Genomic DNA, 16,292 nt, shown 5'->3' on the forward strand with positions numbered 1-16,292 from the left:
TCTCTCTCTCTCTCTCTCTCTCTCTCTCTCTCTCTCTCTCTCTCTCAACCTCCAGGACTCCAATCTTGACATTATTTTTTACCCCTCATTCTTACTCCAAATAAACAAATAGTTGCCAAAACTTGTAATTTTTTTCTCCGCAGTATTACTCATATTTATTCCTGGCTGAATACTCACATGGCTGCCACCTTAGTACCTCTCTCCTGGACTATTGCAATGGCCTTCTAATTGGTCTTTCAGATGCCTCTGCAGTTCATCTTGCACACAGATGCCAAAGTGATTTTTAAAATAAAGCCAGATGTGATCATATCACCCCCCTACACAATAAACTTCAGGGGATCTGTATGTTAGGTGGATTTTAGTGTGTATAAGGTGAATTTTTGTTATTCTTTCTAAGAGTTCAGTTTCCCAGGATCCATGGCCAAAAAAATCTCTATTTCCTAATCTCATGACATGTAAACATCTCCACCATGCTTGAGCAGTGTTATATAATGATAAATAACATAAACATATGTACTTAAAATTGTAAATATCCACTGCAACTATGCAGTTAGATATCATGGCGAGGTAGTATAAACTTGTTAGGCTATGGCTGGCAATATGCCTTCTCTGTCTGCTGCTCTATAAGTCAAGTGGACACTGGTCAGTAAGTTGGGGATATGACAGTGTGATGCTAGATGTTCCTTGATTGTCCCCCATAAAGACTTGGGTAACGCATAGAGGAATGCTTAGAGAGTCTGTCTTAACTGTCCCCATTGAGACTTGAGGGGATTTAGAGGAGCACACAAGCTGGAATGCTGTGCCTGTCTTGATTGACCCCATCAAGATGCAGGGGTAGCTGCCCCCTGCTTCTTGCTAGCTCCTGTGAAAAGGGTGATTAGGGAATGCTGTGGGAGTTGGTGCTCCCATTATCAGTACTCCCTTTGAGAAGACCAGACTAGAATAAAGCTATCTTACTTAGCCCCTTATTTTGACTCTGATCCTCTCTTTCTGCCTACCCAGATCGAGTGAACTCATGTTAGAGAGAGAGGCTGTCTCTAACACCTGCTAGCAGCCTTCCCAAGTATTTACCCATCTTACAGGACCCTTATTATCTCTTAGAGAAGATAGAAATGGTTCTTTTGCCTATTAAAATCCTTTGCTACCTGCCTCCTTTCTAACTTTCTTGTCCTATCCATTCAATATCTACTGATGGAAACAAAATTAATGTTTCATGTTCTATGTGATTTTCTGCATACTAAAGCAGCTTTAGCTTGCTTGTGCTGATTAATATTGAAAGCAATAATATACTTGACTCTTTCGTGTTCCAGGTGCGTGGAAGTAAGGGCCAAGTACTCTATGTTTTGGATGCCAGCAACCCACGCTTCTCTAACTGGTTGCGCTTTGTTCATGAGGCACCCAGCCCAGAGCAGAAGAACCTGGCCGCCATTCAGGTAAGCTGACCTACTGGGTATCTCTTGGTATTACATAGTTTGTTGGTAGTGAATTCAGTCTTCTGCCTGCTTCTATTTGCAGTGCAGAGGCAGGAAGAGAGTTCTAAATCCCTGACTGCATTCAACCTGAGTCAGCAGTGTGTCATGGCAGGCAGAAGGATCAATGTGGATGTGGGCTATGTGAATAGAAGCAGCAGTGTTCAGAGCATGGGAAGTACTAGCCACTCTGTACCCTGCCATGGTCCCTCAGCTTTTCTCATTCATTGATTTATTAATCTATTCATCCATCCATCCATTTATTCATTCATCTTATCAATTCCTAGGGCAGATTTTGAATCCAGACATCATGATTCTAAGTTCAGTGCACATGTATGGTCAGAAAAATAAATGGTCCAGCATGAAGAGAGAGCAAACACGAACAGATTGACTGCCTGTATACTGTCCTGGTATACTGAAATATTACATTTAGAAAACAGCCTTTAGCACACAGGGTGAATTTTCTTTGGAGGATTCATTTAAATACATAGACAAGAATTGTCCAATATGAAAAGTCACTTATGGGTTGAGATCTGTGTAGGTGGACAGATTCCCAAAATCACTGATATCACTGTTTCAATGAATTATTCAAGTATGGCATAGTGGAAAGTCTATTGAATCTAGAATCTGGAAAGAGCTGGCTTTAGATTCCACCTTGGACAGTTACTAGAAAAATATCACTTAGTTTCTCTGAACTTCAGTCTCTTAACCTGTAAAATGGGGTTGATCAGATCTACAGGGCCATAGAAATAGAAATGTTAGGGGCCAAGATTTGGCAGCTGGTTTGCTATGTGGGTTGAGGGAGAGTGAGAAGTCCAGGATTGTGCCAAGATTATGAACCTAGACATTGGAAGGAAGAGGCACCTTTGAAACAATAAACACAAACATTTTAAAATATTATGCAAGAGAACTGCATTTGAAATTATTATTAAGACCAATCTGTTATATATAAAATATATGTATATATATATAACAGATTGATCTTAATAATAATTTCATATATATATATATAGTCTAACCCTCTTATTTTACATAGTGGGCACTGGGGGTGGAGGGGGAGGAGGGGAGGGGAGAGAAGAGGAGGAGAAGAGAGAAGAGAAGAGAGAAAGCAATTTGCTGTAAGTCACAAAGGTCACACAAAGTATCTGAAATACAATTTGAACCTAGGTCCACTGCCCTTTCCTGTATAGTGGGATAATAATACCTGTGCCAAATGGCTCAGTTTTATTTCAAGGTTCTAATGGATAATGTATGCAAAGAGCTTTGAGTTTTGACAAGCGGAATGAATCAGTGTCAGTTTTCATTAAGAAAGGAAATTTGACTGTAATTTGGGAAGGACAGTGGTAGTCTCTCCCCAGCAGCCTTTGGGGTTTCCAGTGAGGGAGGTGAGGAGTTTTCCATCACTGACTGTGTTTTCCCAAACATACATGAATCCTCCTCTCCATTTTCACTGATCCAAATCATTTTTTTTTGCCTTATATGGGCATTGTTAAAAATTGCATAGTTTCCTTTCATTTAATCCTCCCTGAAGCAAAACCCTTCTTAAGAGGGTCGTAGTTTATGTGGTAATTTTCACTTAGAACAGCAATTAGAATATTTGCTTACAAAATGGTGCTAACAGCAGTGAAAAGTTGCCATATTTCTGGATCTGCTCATTGCTAGATCTCCCTTATTGACTTTTGGGCAAGCACATTTATAGTGGATTGTATTGTTCCTCATTGAAATAATGCTCTCTGAAGTTTTAGGTCTCATGGTATTAGTTCACCCCAGACTCCTATGATGGAAGGTAGTCTTTCTTTCCTCTGACAGAAAGTAGATGCTCTCTAACCTCAGGAATGCTGCTTCGTCCTCAAGGTGCTAAAGACAATGATACCCACTTCTGGAGCACTGTAAGGATGTCTAAGACCCTGGGTCTGGAGCTAGATGGAACCTCAGAAATGACTGAGGCTAAGGAAGTCCAGGTATGGGAGGCGGTATTTGAACCCAGCTTCACTGACCCCAGAATCATCAGCCTTGTGAGTTAGGTAGACAGAGATTACTATTCCTGTTTTAGATAAAGACACTGATGAAGTGATTGGGTCACGGTCCAAAGATAACTGGGGTGTAGACAGATGTGGGAGGATATTAGGGCAGCCTAAGCTGTCCAGACTGGTGTCTGATGGTACTTTTGCCACATCTCATTGTCTAGATACTGGGTGGCACAATGGATCAGGTTAGGAATCAGGAAGACCAAGCTTGAATTTGGATTCAGACCTTTATTTATTTATTATTTATTTATTTATTTACCTTTATTTATTCAGACACTGGGCAAGTCACTTCACCTTTGTTTGTCTCGATTCCCTCGTCTATGAAATGGAATAATAACAGTACCTACTTCCCAGAGCTGTGGTGAGGATCAAATAAAATAGCATTTGTAAAACCCTTAGCTCAGTGACTGGTATGTAGTAGGCACTTAATAAGTCTTTCCTTCCTTCCTTCCTTCCTTCCTTCCTTCCTTCCTTCCTTCCTTCCTTTCCTGTAAATTGGAGGCAACATTCTTCCAATATCTCTTTTTCTCTTTTCCTTTTATATCTTTTCTCTAGAAAAGTAGAGAAAGGGGATAAACATTTATTTGACACCTACTACATACCACTAAAAATAATAGTGCAATGGTTATCTCCTGGCCCCATTCTTGGTCCACTACAGTATAGGGAACTGTCCTCTACTCCTCTTGAAGGGAGGTTCTTGACTTTGCAGTAGTGGCAATACTAGACTATGGGCAGTCTAGACCTGAACCTCAGTTAGATCAGAGAGGGAAATGACCTGGTCCAGGGTCAGGGAGCAGTCTCAATCTTGCAGTTGGTTAGAATGATCTCATGAGGTTTGCATTCCAGGATTTGGGCCAGAAATGCCTAGTGCTATGAGTGTATCATAATGTTTCCTGCCTAACATTATGAATCTTTTGGATTCCAAATTGCCTCTGGTATTTGGGATATTCAGGAAATTTTTTATTTGGGTTGTATATCCCTGGAGTAGAGTAAATGAAAAACATTTGTGTCTATGTGGCTTGCTTGGTGGAAAATGTCAATACTTGGTCCAATTTTTTTGGACAAGGGATTAAGAATTTGAAGTCTGTTTTGGCAAAGGGCTGGAAATCCTTGTTGAAGGCTTGGTTATATTCTGAGCTCTGCTGTTTATTTGACTTAGGAAAATTTGCTTTGGAAATGATGATTTAAGTATCAAAATCATTGTGGGAGGATTTCATAAGCAAACCTTCTTCCCACGTGCCTAGATTATGAAACTGAGGGTGAACGGCCCATTCAGATTTACTGAAATATATCTCTATCTGGCAACCATGAATTTTAGAATTAGAAAGACATGTCAAATTGATCAGAAAGAAATTTCAAAGCTCATAAGTCTTGCAGTTAAAAGAATAACTCTTGATCGAGTTTGGGAGACTTAGGGAGATTAAATAGAAAAAGAAGAAACATCCATGTAGCATTACAACAAGAAAAGTTCAATTGAAGTCTATTCAGTAGTTTAATGATGGAATATTTGTAGTGATTTAGAGAAGTGGTTGCCAAATATTTTAAATTATATACTCTGGGCAGTTTTAAAAAGCACAAACTCACAATATTTGTATATTTCTTAAAATTTAATTTTCTTTTTTTCCCTCTCTTACCTATTTATCCCACCCTCAATGGGGAAAAAAAAGGAAAAACAATCATTGTAACACATATGAAGAGCCAAGTGAACAATTTCAACATTGAACCTGTCCAAAACTGTATGCTTCATTCTGCAACTTGAGTCTATCAGCTTTTTGTCAGGAGGCATGTGGCATGCTTCATCATTGTCCTCTGGAACCGTGGTTGGCCATTGCATGGATCCAAGCACCTAAATCGCTCAAAGCTCTTTGTTTTTACAAGGTGGTTCTTGTGTGAATGCTTTTCCTTGTCCTACTCAATTTACTCTTCCTTAATTCATATATTTCTCTGAAACTGTCCCTTTCATCGTTTCTTATAGAATAATAGCATCCAATCACATTCATTACCATTTTTTTTTAAAGCCATTCCCAAAATATTGAGCACTCCCTTAGTTTCCAGGTCTTTGCCATCACAAAAAGATGGGTCCTTTTCTTCTTTCTTTGATCTCTTCTGATGTATGGGTCTAATAATGATTATATATTTAATTATATAAAAATTCTATAATGCATTACTTAACTAATGTATTATGCATATTACAAATGATACAGAAAAGCCCAAATTTCAAAGTGAAACAATGAAATAAACAATATTTCAAATTACTTAGAATTTTCTATTAGCATTCCCAAAGAACCATTATGCTCTCAAATGTCATTAGCAATAATAACTTTTAAAATGAGAGCAATGTGATTGAATATGGTGTGTTATTTTGGCAAATATTTTAGTACTTTGTCATGCAGCAGTAAGTTGCAATATGCTGTAGTCAAAAGAACAAATGGAGACACCATTGTTTACCCGCTTGATTGGAGGATGCCCACAATTCCCCTCTCTGAGTTTTGTGTTTTCTATGTGATATAGCCATCTGCCCTATGGAAAGGTTAAGGGGATCAATGTCAATTCAAAGGTTAAGTATTGGTAGAACTTAGTTTCTTTCTTAATTATTTGCTTATTCCCAAATGCACATGAGTCAATAATAACCTTCTATTGTCATATTCTGTTGACAAGAAGTATGCAGTTACTATAAATAAAAACTGGAGGCTGACTTTTACTTTTGGCAGGTGGGGAGTGCCATGTACTTACCAGGATGTTGTTTTGCTTCATGAGGTCATTTAAAAAAATATTCTAGACTAGTTGAAGGGTGTTTGGGGAAGCTTTTTTTTTTTAAGCTTTAGACCACTTTCCTGGTTTCTATCTCTTAAAAGAAAGGAGTATCTTCAGCTTATATCTGAAGGCTTGACTCCTCATTAAATGCTATTTACAAAAAGACCATCACAGTTAGTGAGGTAGCTAGGTGGCTCAGTCTATAGAATGCGGGACCTAGAGTCAGGAAGATCTGAGTTCAGATTCATCCTCGGACACTTACCAGGAATTTGACCCTGGGCAAGTCACTTAATCTCAAACTTCCCAGTTTCTTCATCTATAAAATAAGGATAATAACAGCACCTATCTCTCAGGGTTGTTATAAGGAATAAAGCAGGCAATATTTGCAAAGAGCTTTGCAAACCTCAAAGTGCTATACAAATAGTAGTCATTACTACTACTACTACTACTACTACTACTACAAGTAAATTCATTTATCCAAGCAGATGCAAATAAGAATAAGGAAAACTGTATGGATTAGAAAATGACAGGCTATATACAGGGTGAATGAGCTCTTCCACTGGCAGTTAGACATCTCAGTTCAACAGAAAATGTCAAATCTTACCTATAAAGGAATTCCTTCTAGTCTCTAGGCAGGCAAGCTGGAAACCAGGGACATGTTGAGAGATCGGCTTATCTACATATAAGTCACTTCAGAAACTTTCTTTTTTTTAGGCATCTGTTCCTGAAGAGGTCTTACCCAGAACCATCTGTGGACTCTTTCAAAGTGACAAACAAGTAAACTTTCTTTCTCTTCTTATGCACTCAACAACTCCACCCTAATGCAGGCATACAGAGCTGAGTAATCGTTTTCTCCTCCAATGAGGAGAGTCTTATGCAAGTGTACCAGGCTTGAATACTGGGCTACACTGGACAGAATGATTGGTTGGAATGAACTTCTTTAATTATTATGTCAGCAAGTGTCATAAATATAGAGGCAAGCATCTCGCAGCATTCACCATGCTGGAATAGTGACATAGATGTGGTTATGAATAGTGAACAGCTCTTTCTGGAGCATGGTAATGTTGTGTCTTCCTCTGTAACTTCCCTAAGTAACAAGACAAATGTGATTTTACAGCCATCTCTTTTTTTCTCCTTCCAGGAAGTCATACGTACTAGAAAACTTTCCAGTTCTTCCTCTTAAGACATTTTGAGATCTCCTTGGTGTTTGTTCTTTAAACATTGAGATTTTCACAAGAACATTTTTCTCTTGGGCCACCACTTTCCTGGTTTATTTCTCTTGGGGTCTTGAGGTGTCTCAGTGTTGTCTTCCTCTTTGATGGGAGCAAAGAACAATCCAAATGGCCCCATGGTTGACTATAATGCAGAAGAGAGGTGATCTTCTAAGAAGCCTTTGGACAACATGGCTCAAATTCACTTCTACCTATGGGCAATGTATAGCTGCCATCATTAGAAACCATATTCAAGACAAAACACACTAGCAATTTCATCTGCATACCTAGTGTCCTGCCATCTTCGGCTCAGTCTATAGGAACTCTAGAAGGGCTACATTTGGACTGACCCAACAGCCACATTTAGCCAGAATGATGGAGGCCATTCTCAAAAAGGTTAGACCAATGACTCAAGGACCATATAGAGGACTGAAATTGCTTTAGTAGGATATGAATCTGCAGGAGCCACTTAACTTTCCTCTTCAAAAAAATTCCTCCTCTGAGGAATGAGCTGCTGAGCTAACAATCAAGGCATTGAAAGTTGTTCCCTTTTCCATTATTTTTACCTTTATGTCTTGTTCCTTTCCTCATATCTTGGTATATATCTACAGTCTTACTTGTGGTATAGTTTTTGCATTTATTGTTCACTTCTTCGTAAATATCTTCAACATCACTTTTGTTAAAAATTTAGACATTTTCATAATTTGCCCCAAACTTTCTTTCCATATTGCATATGATTTCCCTTGATATTATACTATTTAGTTCAGCCAAATTGGGTTTGTTACTGCTTCTCTTATATGCCACTTTATTTCATGTCTTCCTGACTTTGCATTTGCATTATCTCCTATCTTTGGAATGTGCTCTCCCCTTATCTTTACCACTTAAAATCCCTAGTTTCCTTGAAAGTTCAACTCAAGTGCCATGTTTTACATGAAGCTTTTCCTAATGCTACTGGCTTTTAGTTGGTTAGGACAACGAGGTGGTGCATTAGATAGAGCACCATGTTGGTGTCAGGAAGACCTGAGTTCAAATCTGGCCTCAGACACTTACTAGCTATGTGACCCCAGACAAGTCACTTAACCCATTTGTTTCAGCATCCTCATCTGTAAAATGAGTTGGAGAAAGAAATGGCAAAACACTCCAGGATCTTTGCCAAGAAAACCCCAAATAGAGTCCCAAGGAGTTGAACACAATTGAAACAAGTGAACAACAATAACAAAAATGTGCCTTAACCCCTTAGTTATATATTAATTCATCAATCATGGGATGTTTGTGCATATTGACCCAGACCAATAACGGTACAAAAGTATATATGTTAAGTTCATAGGAATAGTACAGAGAGAGCGCTCATCAGGGTCTGAGGGAGGAATCCAGAGGGATTCAAGTGAGTGGGGTCTTTGGCACTTAGCCTTGAAACAAGAAATGCATGGATGAAAAAAATGCATTACGAACCACTTTTTAGTTGGTAGATACTGTGTGGAATAATTGGGATACAAATTTAAAGGTAAAATATTGTACCTTCTTTTATGGAACTTATATTCTAACAGGAGAGCAACAGATATAGAGGGCTCACCACCATGGAGGGAGTGGCTTAGAAAATGACAGGAACTTCAGCCATCTGGAGAGCACTTTAAAAAAAGTATCTATGACAGATTAATCTCATTATGATTCCCAAACTTTAAAGTAGGGGAGGGGTAAGGAAAGGGTACTGAAAATATGCCCATTCAGGGTGGGAGAGTGACTGGCAAGAAAATGACAAGGCAGAAGAGCAAAGTGTGTCTGGGATTTGTCTGAGGAGGGAAACCAGGTGAGTAACTCATAGGACCTGGGGTGCTGCAATTGGAGCTGAAAGGATTAAATCATCTAGGGCATGGTTTTTAGGCTGGGTGGCCAAATGACCTGGAAGAAGAGTGGAGAAGTAGGGAATTTAGATATGTATATACAAATATATTAAGGTCTAATTCATAGAGTACTTTAGTGTTTTTAAAACACTTTATGAATTTATCTCATTCTATTCTCAAAAACAAATCTTGTGAGTTATCAATTGACAAATATTATTGATCGCTTACAATATGGTGAACTCTGTGTTAGGTGCTGGGAATACCAGGAAGGAAGAAAGGAAGGAAGGAAGAAGCAAGGAAGGAAAAAGAAAGGAATGAAGGAAAGATAGAAAAAAGGAAAGGAAGAAAAAAAAGGAAATAATTTATTAACTCCTTAATATGTGTCAGGTACTATGCTAAGCACTTTACAAATGTTATCTCACTTAGCTGTTATAAGATCTTCAGGGAATTTAAGTGAATTTCCCAGGGTCACACAGCCTGTAAGGATCTAAATTAGGATTTGAACATGTGCCTTCTTAACTCCCAGTCTGGCCTCCCATCCACTATACAACACTGCTTCTTGGAATATGCAGGGTTTTAGTGAGGCCATAATGGTTTCAGGATTGACTAGAAAGCCCATTGCAAGACTAAAGTTACGTTTTCTTTGGGGATCTGTTGGCTCTGTTACCTTAGGCAAATCATTGAACTTCTTAAGTTTCCAAGAACCTCTCTAAGAGTGTGCTATAGAAGAGTTGCTGATCAGGAGCTATTTAGGGAATTTCCACAATGGAAGTCCTCTACATAGAGTGAAACCATAGGTCTGGACCAAAAAGCCCCAAACAAACAAAAAAGATTTCAAAAGTGCAAAAGTTGAGTCAGAAATGAGGAAGGAGAAACATTCAGGCTGGTGGAGTAAGGAGGAGGAAATAAGAGGGGGTGAAGACAGGTTGGGGAATAATAAGTAGTTCATTTTGGATTGCTTTTTATACACTTAAAGTCCACCTGTGTCTAACCCCTGGTTTTCCATGTGTGCTAGAAGGGTAAGTTTCTGTACAAAGATAGACAAAAAGACTTTTTACATTCTATGTTACCTACTGTGTTGACAATAATAATCACTGACATTAATGTGGCCTAATGTTTACAAAAATGATGTATATAATATATATGTATATAATATAATTACCCCTGTTTAATTTTCACATCTCTGGATATATTATCATCAATATTGATTAATATGTTATTAATTAATATTATTAATATTATTGTTATTCTCATTTTGCAGAAGAGGAAACTGAGTTTATGAGAGGTCAAGTGACTTGCCTTATCTTGGCCCTGGCACAGATATCAGAAGCCAGTGTGGCATAGTAGAAAGAGTAGGTGTCAGTTGGAGTCAGGAGACCTGGATTCTAATGCCTACTGCATTACTTACTACTCTATGAGCAAGTCACATGCCTCTGGGTCTCAGTTTCCTCATCTGAAAAAATGAGACAGTTTGACAAGAAATCCTCGAAGACTCCTTCCAGCTTTAATCTGTGATCCCAGGATGTCAAGGGTTACTAAGAAATGAGCCTCCATCTTCTTGATTCCAAGGCCAGCTTTCTGTCTGACACAACAGGCTGTCTCCCACCCAAGAGGGACTTAGCAGTGGGTTTCATGGAAATTCCTGCCAGCCTCCTCCCTCATATCTCTGCTAGAGATAAGAAGTGTGTTCCCTTTTCTCATTTAATCTGCTTCCCCCATTGATTTATTTTTAATTTAGATGTCAGTAAATGAAGTCTCCCTGAAGCACCTATGGCTGGAAATGAGGAATGAGTGTGAGCCTGTTGATGTAGGAGGTGACAGGAAGGATGTGTTGATGCCAATGAAGTGCTCACCACAAAGCCTTTTTCCTCGCAGCAATCGATAAAATCACATTTGTTTTCCTATTCCATGATTAGCATAAAGAGATGCAAATGGGCCTGCTCCTTGGAGGCTGCAGGGCTGCCAACAAGTTTATTGAGTTAAATAGTTTTAACAGAGATATTAACATTTTCTCATTTTATTACAAAGCTGCCCAACTGTTCAGCACCCCGCATTTTCCAATGACAGTTTCAATTAATCTTAAGTTACAAAATTAAAAATCATTATCTTGTCCTTGTGTTCTGAAGGGTGGATATATGGCCTGCTAGGCCATGGAGATGCTTCTGTTAACTTTCCTGGTTATGAATCTGATAAACCTAGAAATGGATGAAAATGCTAGTGAAATCTTCCTTACTTCGACACAGCTCTCCTCTTGTTGTGTCGGGGTCTCAACCCCACATACTTGGCTTCTAGACAGAAAAAGAGGGTGTCTGGTTTACAAGCAGATACCTGTTTCTGCTACATGTCTAATTTGGTGATAGTGGTTGTGAGGGGTGAGTGGGTTCAAAGGAGGGAATTCACATATCTTAAGCTTAATACCAGGAAATACCAAAGACAGTTTCCCAGAGCCATGTGCTATGGCCCTTCTTGGGTACCAGAATGGAGTCTGGCATGGGGAGAGCAGGTAGTAAGCCCTCTGATGTTGGGTCCCCCTGGGCATCAAAGGATAATCCCTGGGTATTCATGCATAGGCCTCAGTGTGGAGAGCCCCCTAGACTCACAAACTGGTGAATGAAAAGACAAAAAAAGAAGACCCTATTTGGGTAAATGGCCATATTATTGTACTGGGAGGCTGTGGAAATCACCCCAGGGCTATGATTGTTGGAGCCATGTGGCATTGGAGTTAGAAAGGGGAGGAATGAATGACACAGATTCAAGAAGAATGAATCTTCCTTCCTTCCTTCCTTCCTTCCTTCCTTCCTTCCTTCCTTCCTTCCTTCCTTCCTTCCTTCCTTCCTTCCTTCCTTCCTTCCTTCTTTCATTCTAAGATCTTGTCAAGAAATTAGGAGATGGATGATGGAGCTTGCTTTAGGTTCCACTCCAACCACCTCCAATACCTCTAAAATATGACTCTAAACAAACTTTAGAGATACAGATCCCACAAAGTGACAGAGAGAAACAAATCTCCTGCTGAAAGCAGCCTGGCAGGCCAACAGGAAGGGTCTATTGCACCAGGCTGGGAGCTGAGCATAGTCCTGCATGAGCTGTGCAGTTCCAGACCCTAGGGAAGCCCCTGCCAGCCCAGAGTGTCTGGAGCAGACTTCAGGACAGTGAATCACCAGGAGCAGTGGCAGTTTCCAGACTTCTCAACCCATAAACACCAAGGACAAAGTAAAAGATCAGTGGGGAACCCCACTGATCCAGCCTGAGAGAAGAGTGTGGTTTGGCCCCTGCCCCTGGGGTGAGAGGTGGCAGAGTCCTGGTGGCTGCAACTGCTGCTGCATGGCTGTCTCCAGTGCTCCTGGCCTTCAGACTGTAGGGGAACCGAGAAACCTTGCAGAAAGTAATTGCTCTTGCTTTGACCTGCTTGGATCTGGGTCACAGTCCCTGGTGTTGTCCTGGGGTGAGGAACACCAGTGTGTCAGAGCTTGTAGTGGCTGTAGAGAGGGCACCCTCCTCATATCTCTGACAACAGCTCTGGCAGCAGCTGTGCAAACCCCAGCAATTTGGGACACAGCTTTTTCCACTCTGGAAGCAGAGTTCTACTGTGGCAAAGAGCTCAAAAGTCAAGTAATTGGCTGGCAAGATGAACAAGCAGGGGAAGCGCAATCAGACCATAGAATCCTTTTTTGGGGACAAAGAGGATCAAAACATGGAACCAGAAGAAATCAATGAAGTCAAAACTCTTCCATCAAAAGCTTCCAAGAAAAATGTGAACTGGTTAAAGGCCATGGAAGAGCTCAAAAGGACTTTGAAAATAAAATAAGAGAAGTGGAAGAAAAATTGGGAAAGGAAATGAGAATGATGCAAGAAAATCATGAAAAGCTAGTCAATAGCCTGCTAAAGGAGACCCAAAATATACTGAAGAAAATAATGCCTTCAAAATAGACTAATTCAAATGGCAAAAGAGGCCCAAAAAGCCAATGAGAAGAAGAATGCCTTAAAAAGCCAAATTTTCAAGATGGAAAAGGAATTTTAAAAACTCATTGAAGAGAATAATTCCTTCAAAATTAGACTGGAGCAATTGGAATCTAATGACTTTCTGAGAAATCAAGATACTATAAAACAGATCTAAACAAATAAAAAAATAGAAGGCAAGGTGAAATATCTCATTGGAAAAACCACTGACCTGGAAAATAGATCCAGGACTAAAAATTATTGGACTACCTGAAAGCCATGATAAAAAAAAGAGCCTAGAAATCACCCTTCAAGAAATTCTCAAGCATAATTGCCCTGATATTCTAGAACCAAAGGGCAAAATAGAAATGGAAAGAATTCACCTGATCCCCTCTTGAAAAAGATTCCCAAAAGAAAATTCATAGCAATATCAAAGCTAAATTCCAGAGTTCCCAGGTCAAGGAGAAAATGTTACAAGCTGTCAGGAAGAAACAATTTGAGTATTGTGGAAACACAATTAGGATAACACAAGATCTAGGAGCTTCTATACTAAGGAATCAAAGGGGTTGGAATATAATATTCTGGAGGTCAAAGGAGCTAGAATTAAAACCAAGAACCTACCCAGCAAAACTGAGTACAATGTTTCAGGTAAAAACACTGTTATTCAATGAAATAGAGGATGTTCAAGCATTCTTGATGAAAAAACCAGAGCTGGTCACAAAATTTGACTTTCAAATACAAGAGAAGCATGAGAAGGTAAACAGGAAAAAGAAATCATAAGGAACTTATTAAAGTTGGACTATTTACATTCCTACATGGAAAAATGATAATTGTAACACATGAGACTTTTCTCAATATGAGCATAGTTGAAGGGAATATATATATATGTATATATTTGTATACATACATATAAATATGTATAGGAGGGTGTAGGTATGCATAAATACATATGTGAGTATGTGTATATGTATGTACATGTATACATAGACAGAGGGCACAGGATCAGTTGAATAGGAATGGATGCTATCTAAAAAATAAAATTAAGAGGTGAGAGGAATTTATTGGGAGAAGGAGAAAGGGAGAGATACATTAGTGTAAATTATCTCATATAACAGAGTCAAGAGAAGAAACTATTACAATGAAGGGGAAGAACAGGAAGGTGAAAGGGAATGGGTCAACCTCAGTCTCATTAAATTTGGCTTAAGGAGGTAATAATATACACACTCAGCTAGTTATCTTACCTTACAGGAAAGTAGGGGGGAAGGGAATAAGAGGAAGGATGATAGAAGGGAGGGCAGATTGGCAGGAGGGTAATTAGAAGCATGCACTTTTGAAAAGGGACAGGGTCAAAGGAGAAGACAGAATAAGTGGGGGGTGGGATAGGGTGGAGGGAAATACAGTTAGTTTTTCACAATATGACCACTATGGAAACATTTTGCATAACTACACACGTACAACCTATATTGAATTGCTTGTCTTTCCAGTGAGGGTGGGTAAGAAGGGAAGATGGGAAAGAATCTGGAAATCAAAGTTTTAAAAAACAAACGTCAAAAAATGTTTTTTTTTCATGCAACTGTGAAATAAGATATACAGTCACTGGTGTATAGAAATCCATCTTGCCCTACTGGAAAGTTAGGAGGAATAGGGGAGGATATAAGAGAGAACAGATTGAGGGAAGGGGTATTCAATAGTCTCGCTATCTTGGAGTGGGGGTAGGAGAAAGATGGGGGCAAAATTTATAACTCAAAGTCTTGTGGAAATGAATGTTGAAAACTAAAATTAAATAAAGAAATTGAGAAAAAAAGACAAAAAAGAAGAATGAATCTCGGAAAGACAGTCTCAGTACTGCTTATACAAAATGAATGAGTGTGCTAAAGACATCTACCATCTTCTGTAAAAAGGAGGCAATAAGCACTTGACAGTCTCAAGATGCTTATGATGTCTAATCAAGTGATGTCTAATATATGATGCTTTGCTTTGATAAAGCTACAAGGAGAGGGAGTGGATTTGTCAATTTATTGGTGTAGAGAACTCCCAGGTGAGGAAATTCCCTCTACCTGTACAAGTCAGCACCCCTCTGCAACTTGGTTTTAGTGGCCTGGGAGGTTGATTAGCTTGGTTAGGGTCTCAGCCAGTGTGGCTTAGAGGTGAGGCTTGAACCCTCGTCTCTCAGGCTTCAAGACCTCTTGTCTTGCTCCACTAACTTCTTGCCTCTCTGGTATAACTGCAGAGCACCACGGGAAGGTGGACTGTTATATTTTAGTTCTTCCAACTAACATCACTGTGTAATTCTTTGGTGTGTGTGTGTGTGTGTGTGTGTGTGTGTGTGTGTGTATTTCTGTTGTCCTCAGGAAGGAGAAAATATCTTCTACTTGGCGGTGGAAGATATAGAGACAGATACGGAGCTTCTGATTGGCTATCTGGACAGTGACATGGAAGAGGATGAGGATGAAGAGGAAGAGGTGGAGGAGACAGCTGTGAACAAAGAGGCTCATGGGAAACATACCAGAAAAACGCCACCGGCTCACGGGAAAGGTACTCACCCACTCATTAATGCTTGTGGTGTGTGAACTAGAAAATCTGCTGACATCCAGTTGCTTTAAAATCGTCTGCTTAAAAATGGATTAGTTATGTTTATGAGTCTATGGGGTTTTTTTCAAGGTGTCAAGGATTGAGTATCTCTCAGCTGGTGTCTATCCAGCTACCTCCCCCATCCCCCTTTTTACTTATCCTCTCTGTAAAACAAAACAAAACAAAAAAAGACCACCTAGGTGGCCTGGGGCTACCTCATTCAGTTACTGACTGTGTGACCCTGGGCAAATCACTTAACCTCTGCCTGCCTCCATTCCCCCATTAACGTTTTTTTGAGAGGATCAAATAATACAGTGTAATGACAGGCTCCTGGAAATTACCTGGCCAGGATGTCTGAGGCACTGTCTAGTATTGGAGATTGTCAGCAAGCTTTGAAGTAGTGGATGGATGCTAGAATTTACTACTACTACTACTACTACTACTACTACTACTACTACTACTACTACTACTACTACTACTACT

The 16,292-nt window shown here is 39.5% G+C and overlaps 1 protein-coding gene across 2 annotated transcripts in view; it reads left to right on the top strand.

Annotated features, from left to right (window-relative positions):
- PRDM5 (PR/SET domain 5) overlaps positions 1-16,292 on the top strand; it is a 178,462-nt gene that overhangs the window by 55,556 nt on the left and 106,614 nt on the right. For both annotated transcript variants that reach the window (XM_069104885.1, XM_069104886.1), the window contains exons 3-4: positions 1,311-1,433; positions 15,590-15,773. In XM_069104885.1, coding sequence (XP_068960986.1) covers positions 1,311-1,433; positions 15,590-15,773 — 307 coding nt within the window. The remainder of the gene's footprint in view (positions 1-1,310; positions 1,434-15,589; positions 15,774-16,292) is intronic.

This window comes from Petaurus breviceps, unplaced genomic scaffold (assembly GCF_028583685.1).
Source record: "Petaurus breviceps papuanus isolate PSGF00001 unplaced genomic scaffold, PetGlider_PUasm1.0 689, whole genome shotgun sequence".
Lineage (NCBI taxonomy): Eukaryota > Metazoa > Chordata > Mammalia > Diprotodontia > Petauridae > Petaurus > Petaurus breviceps.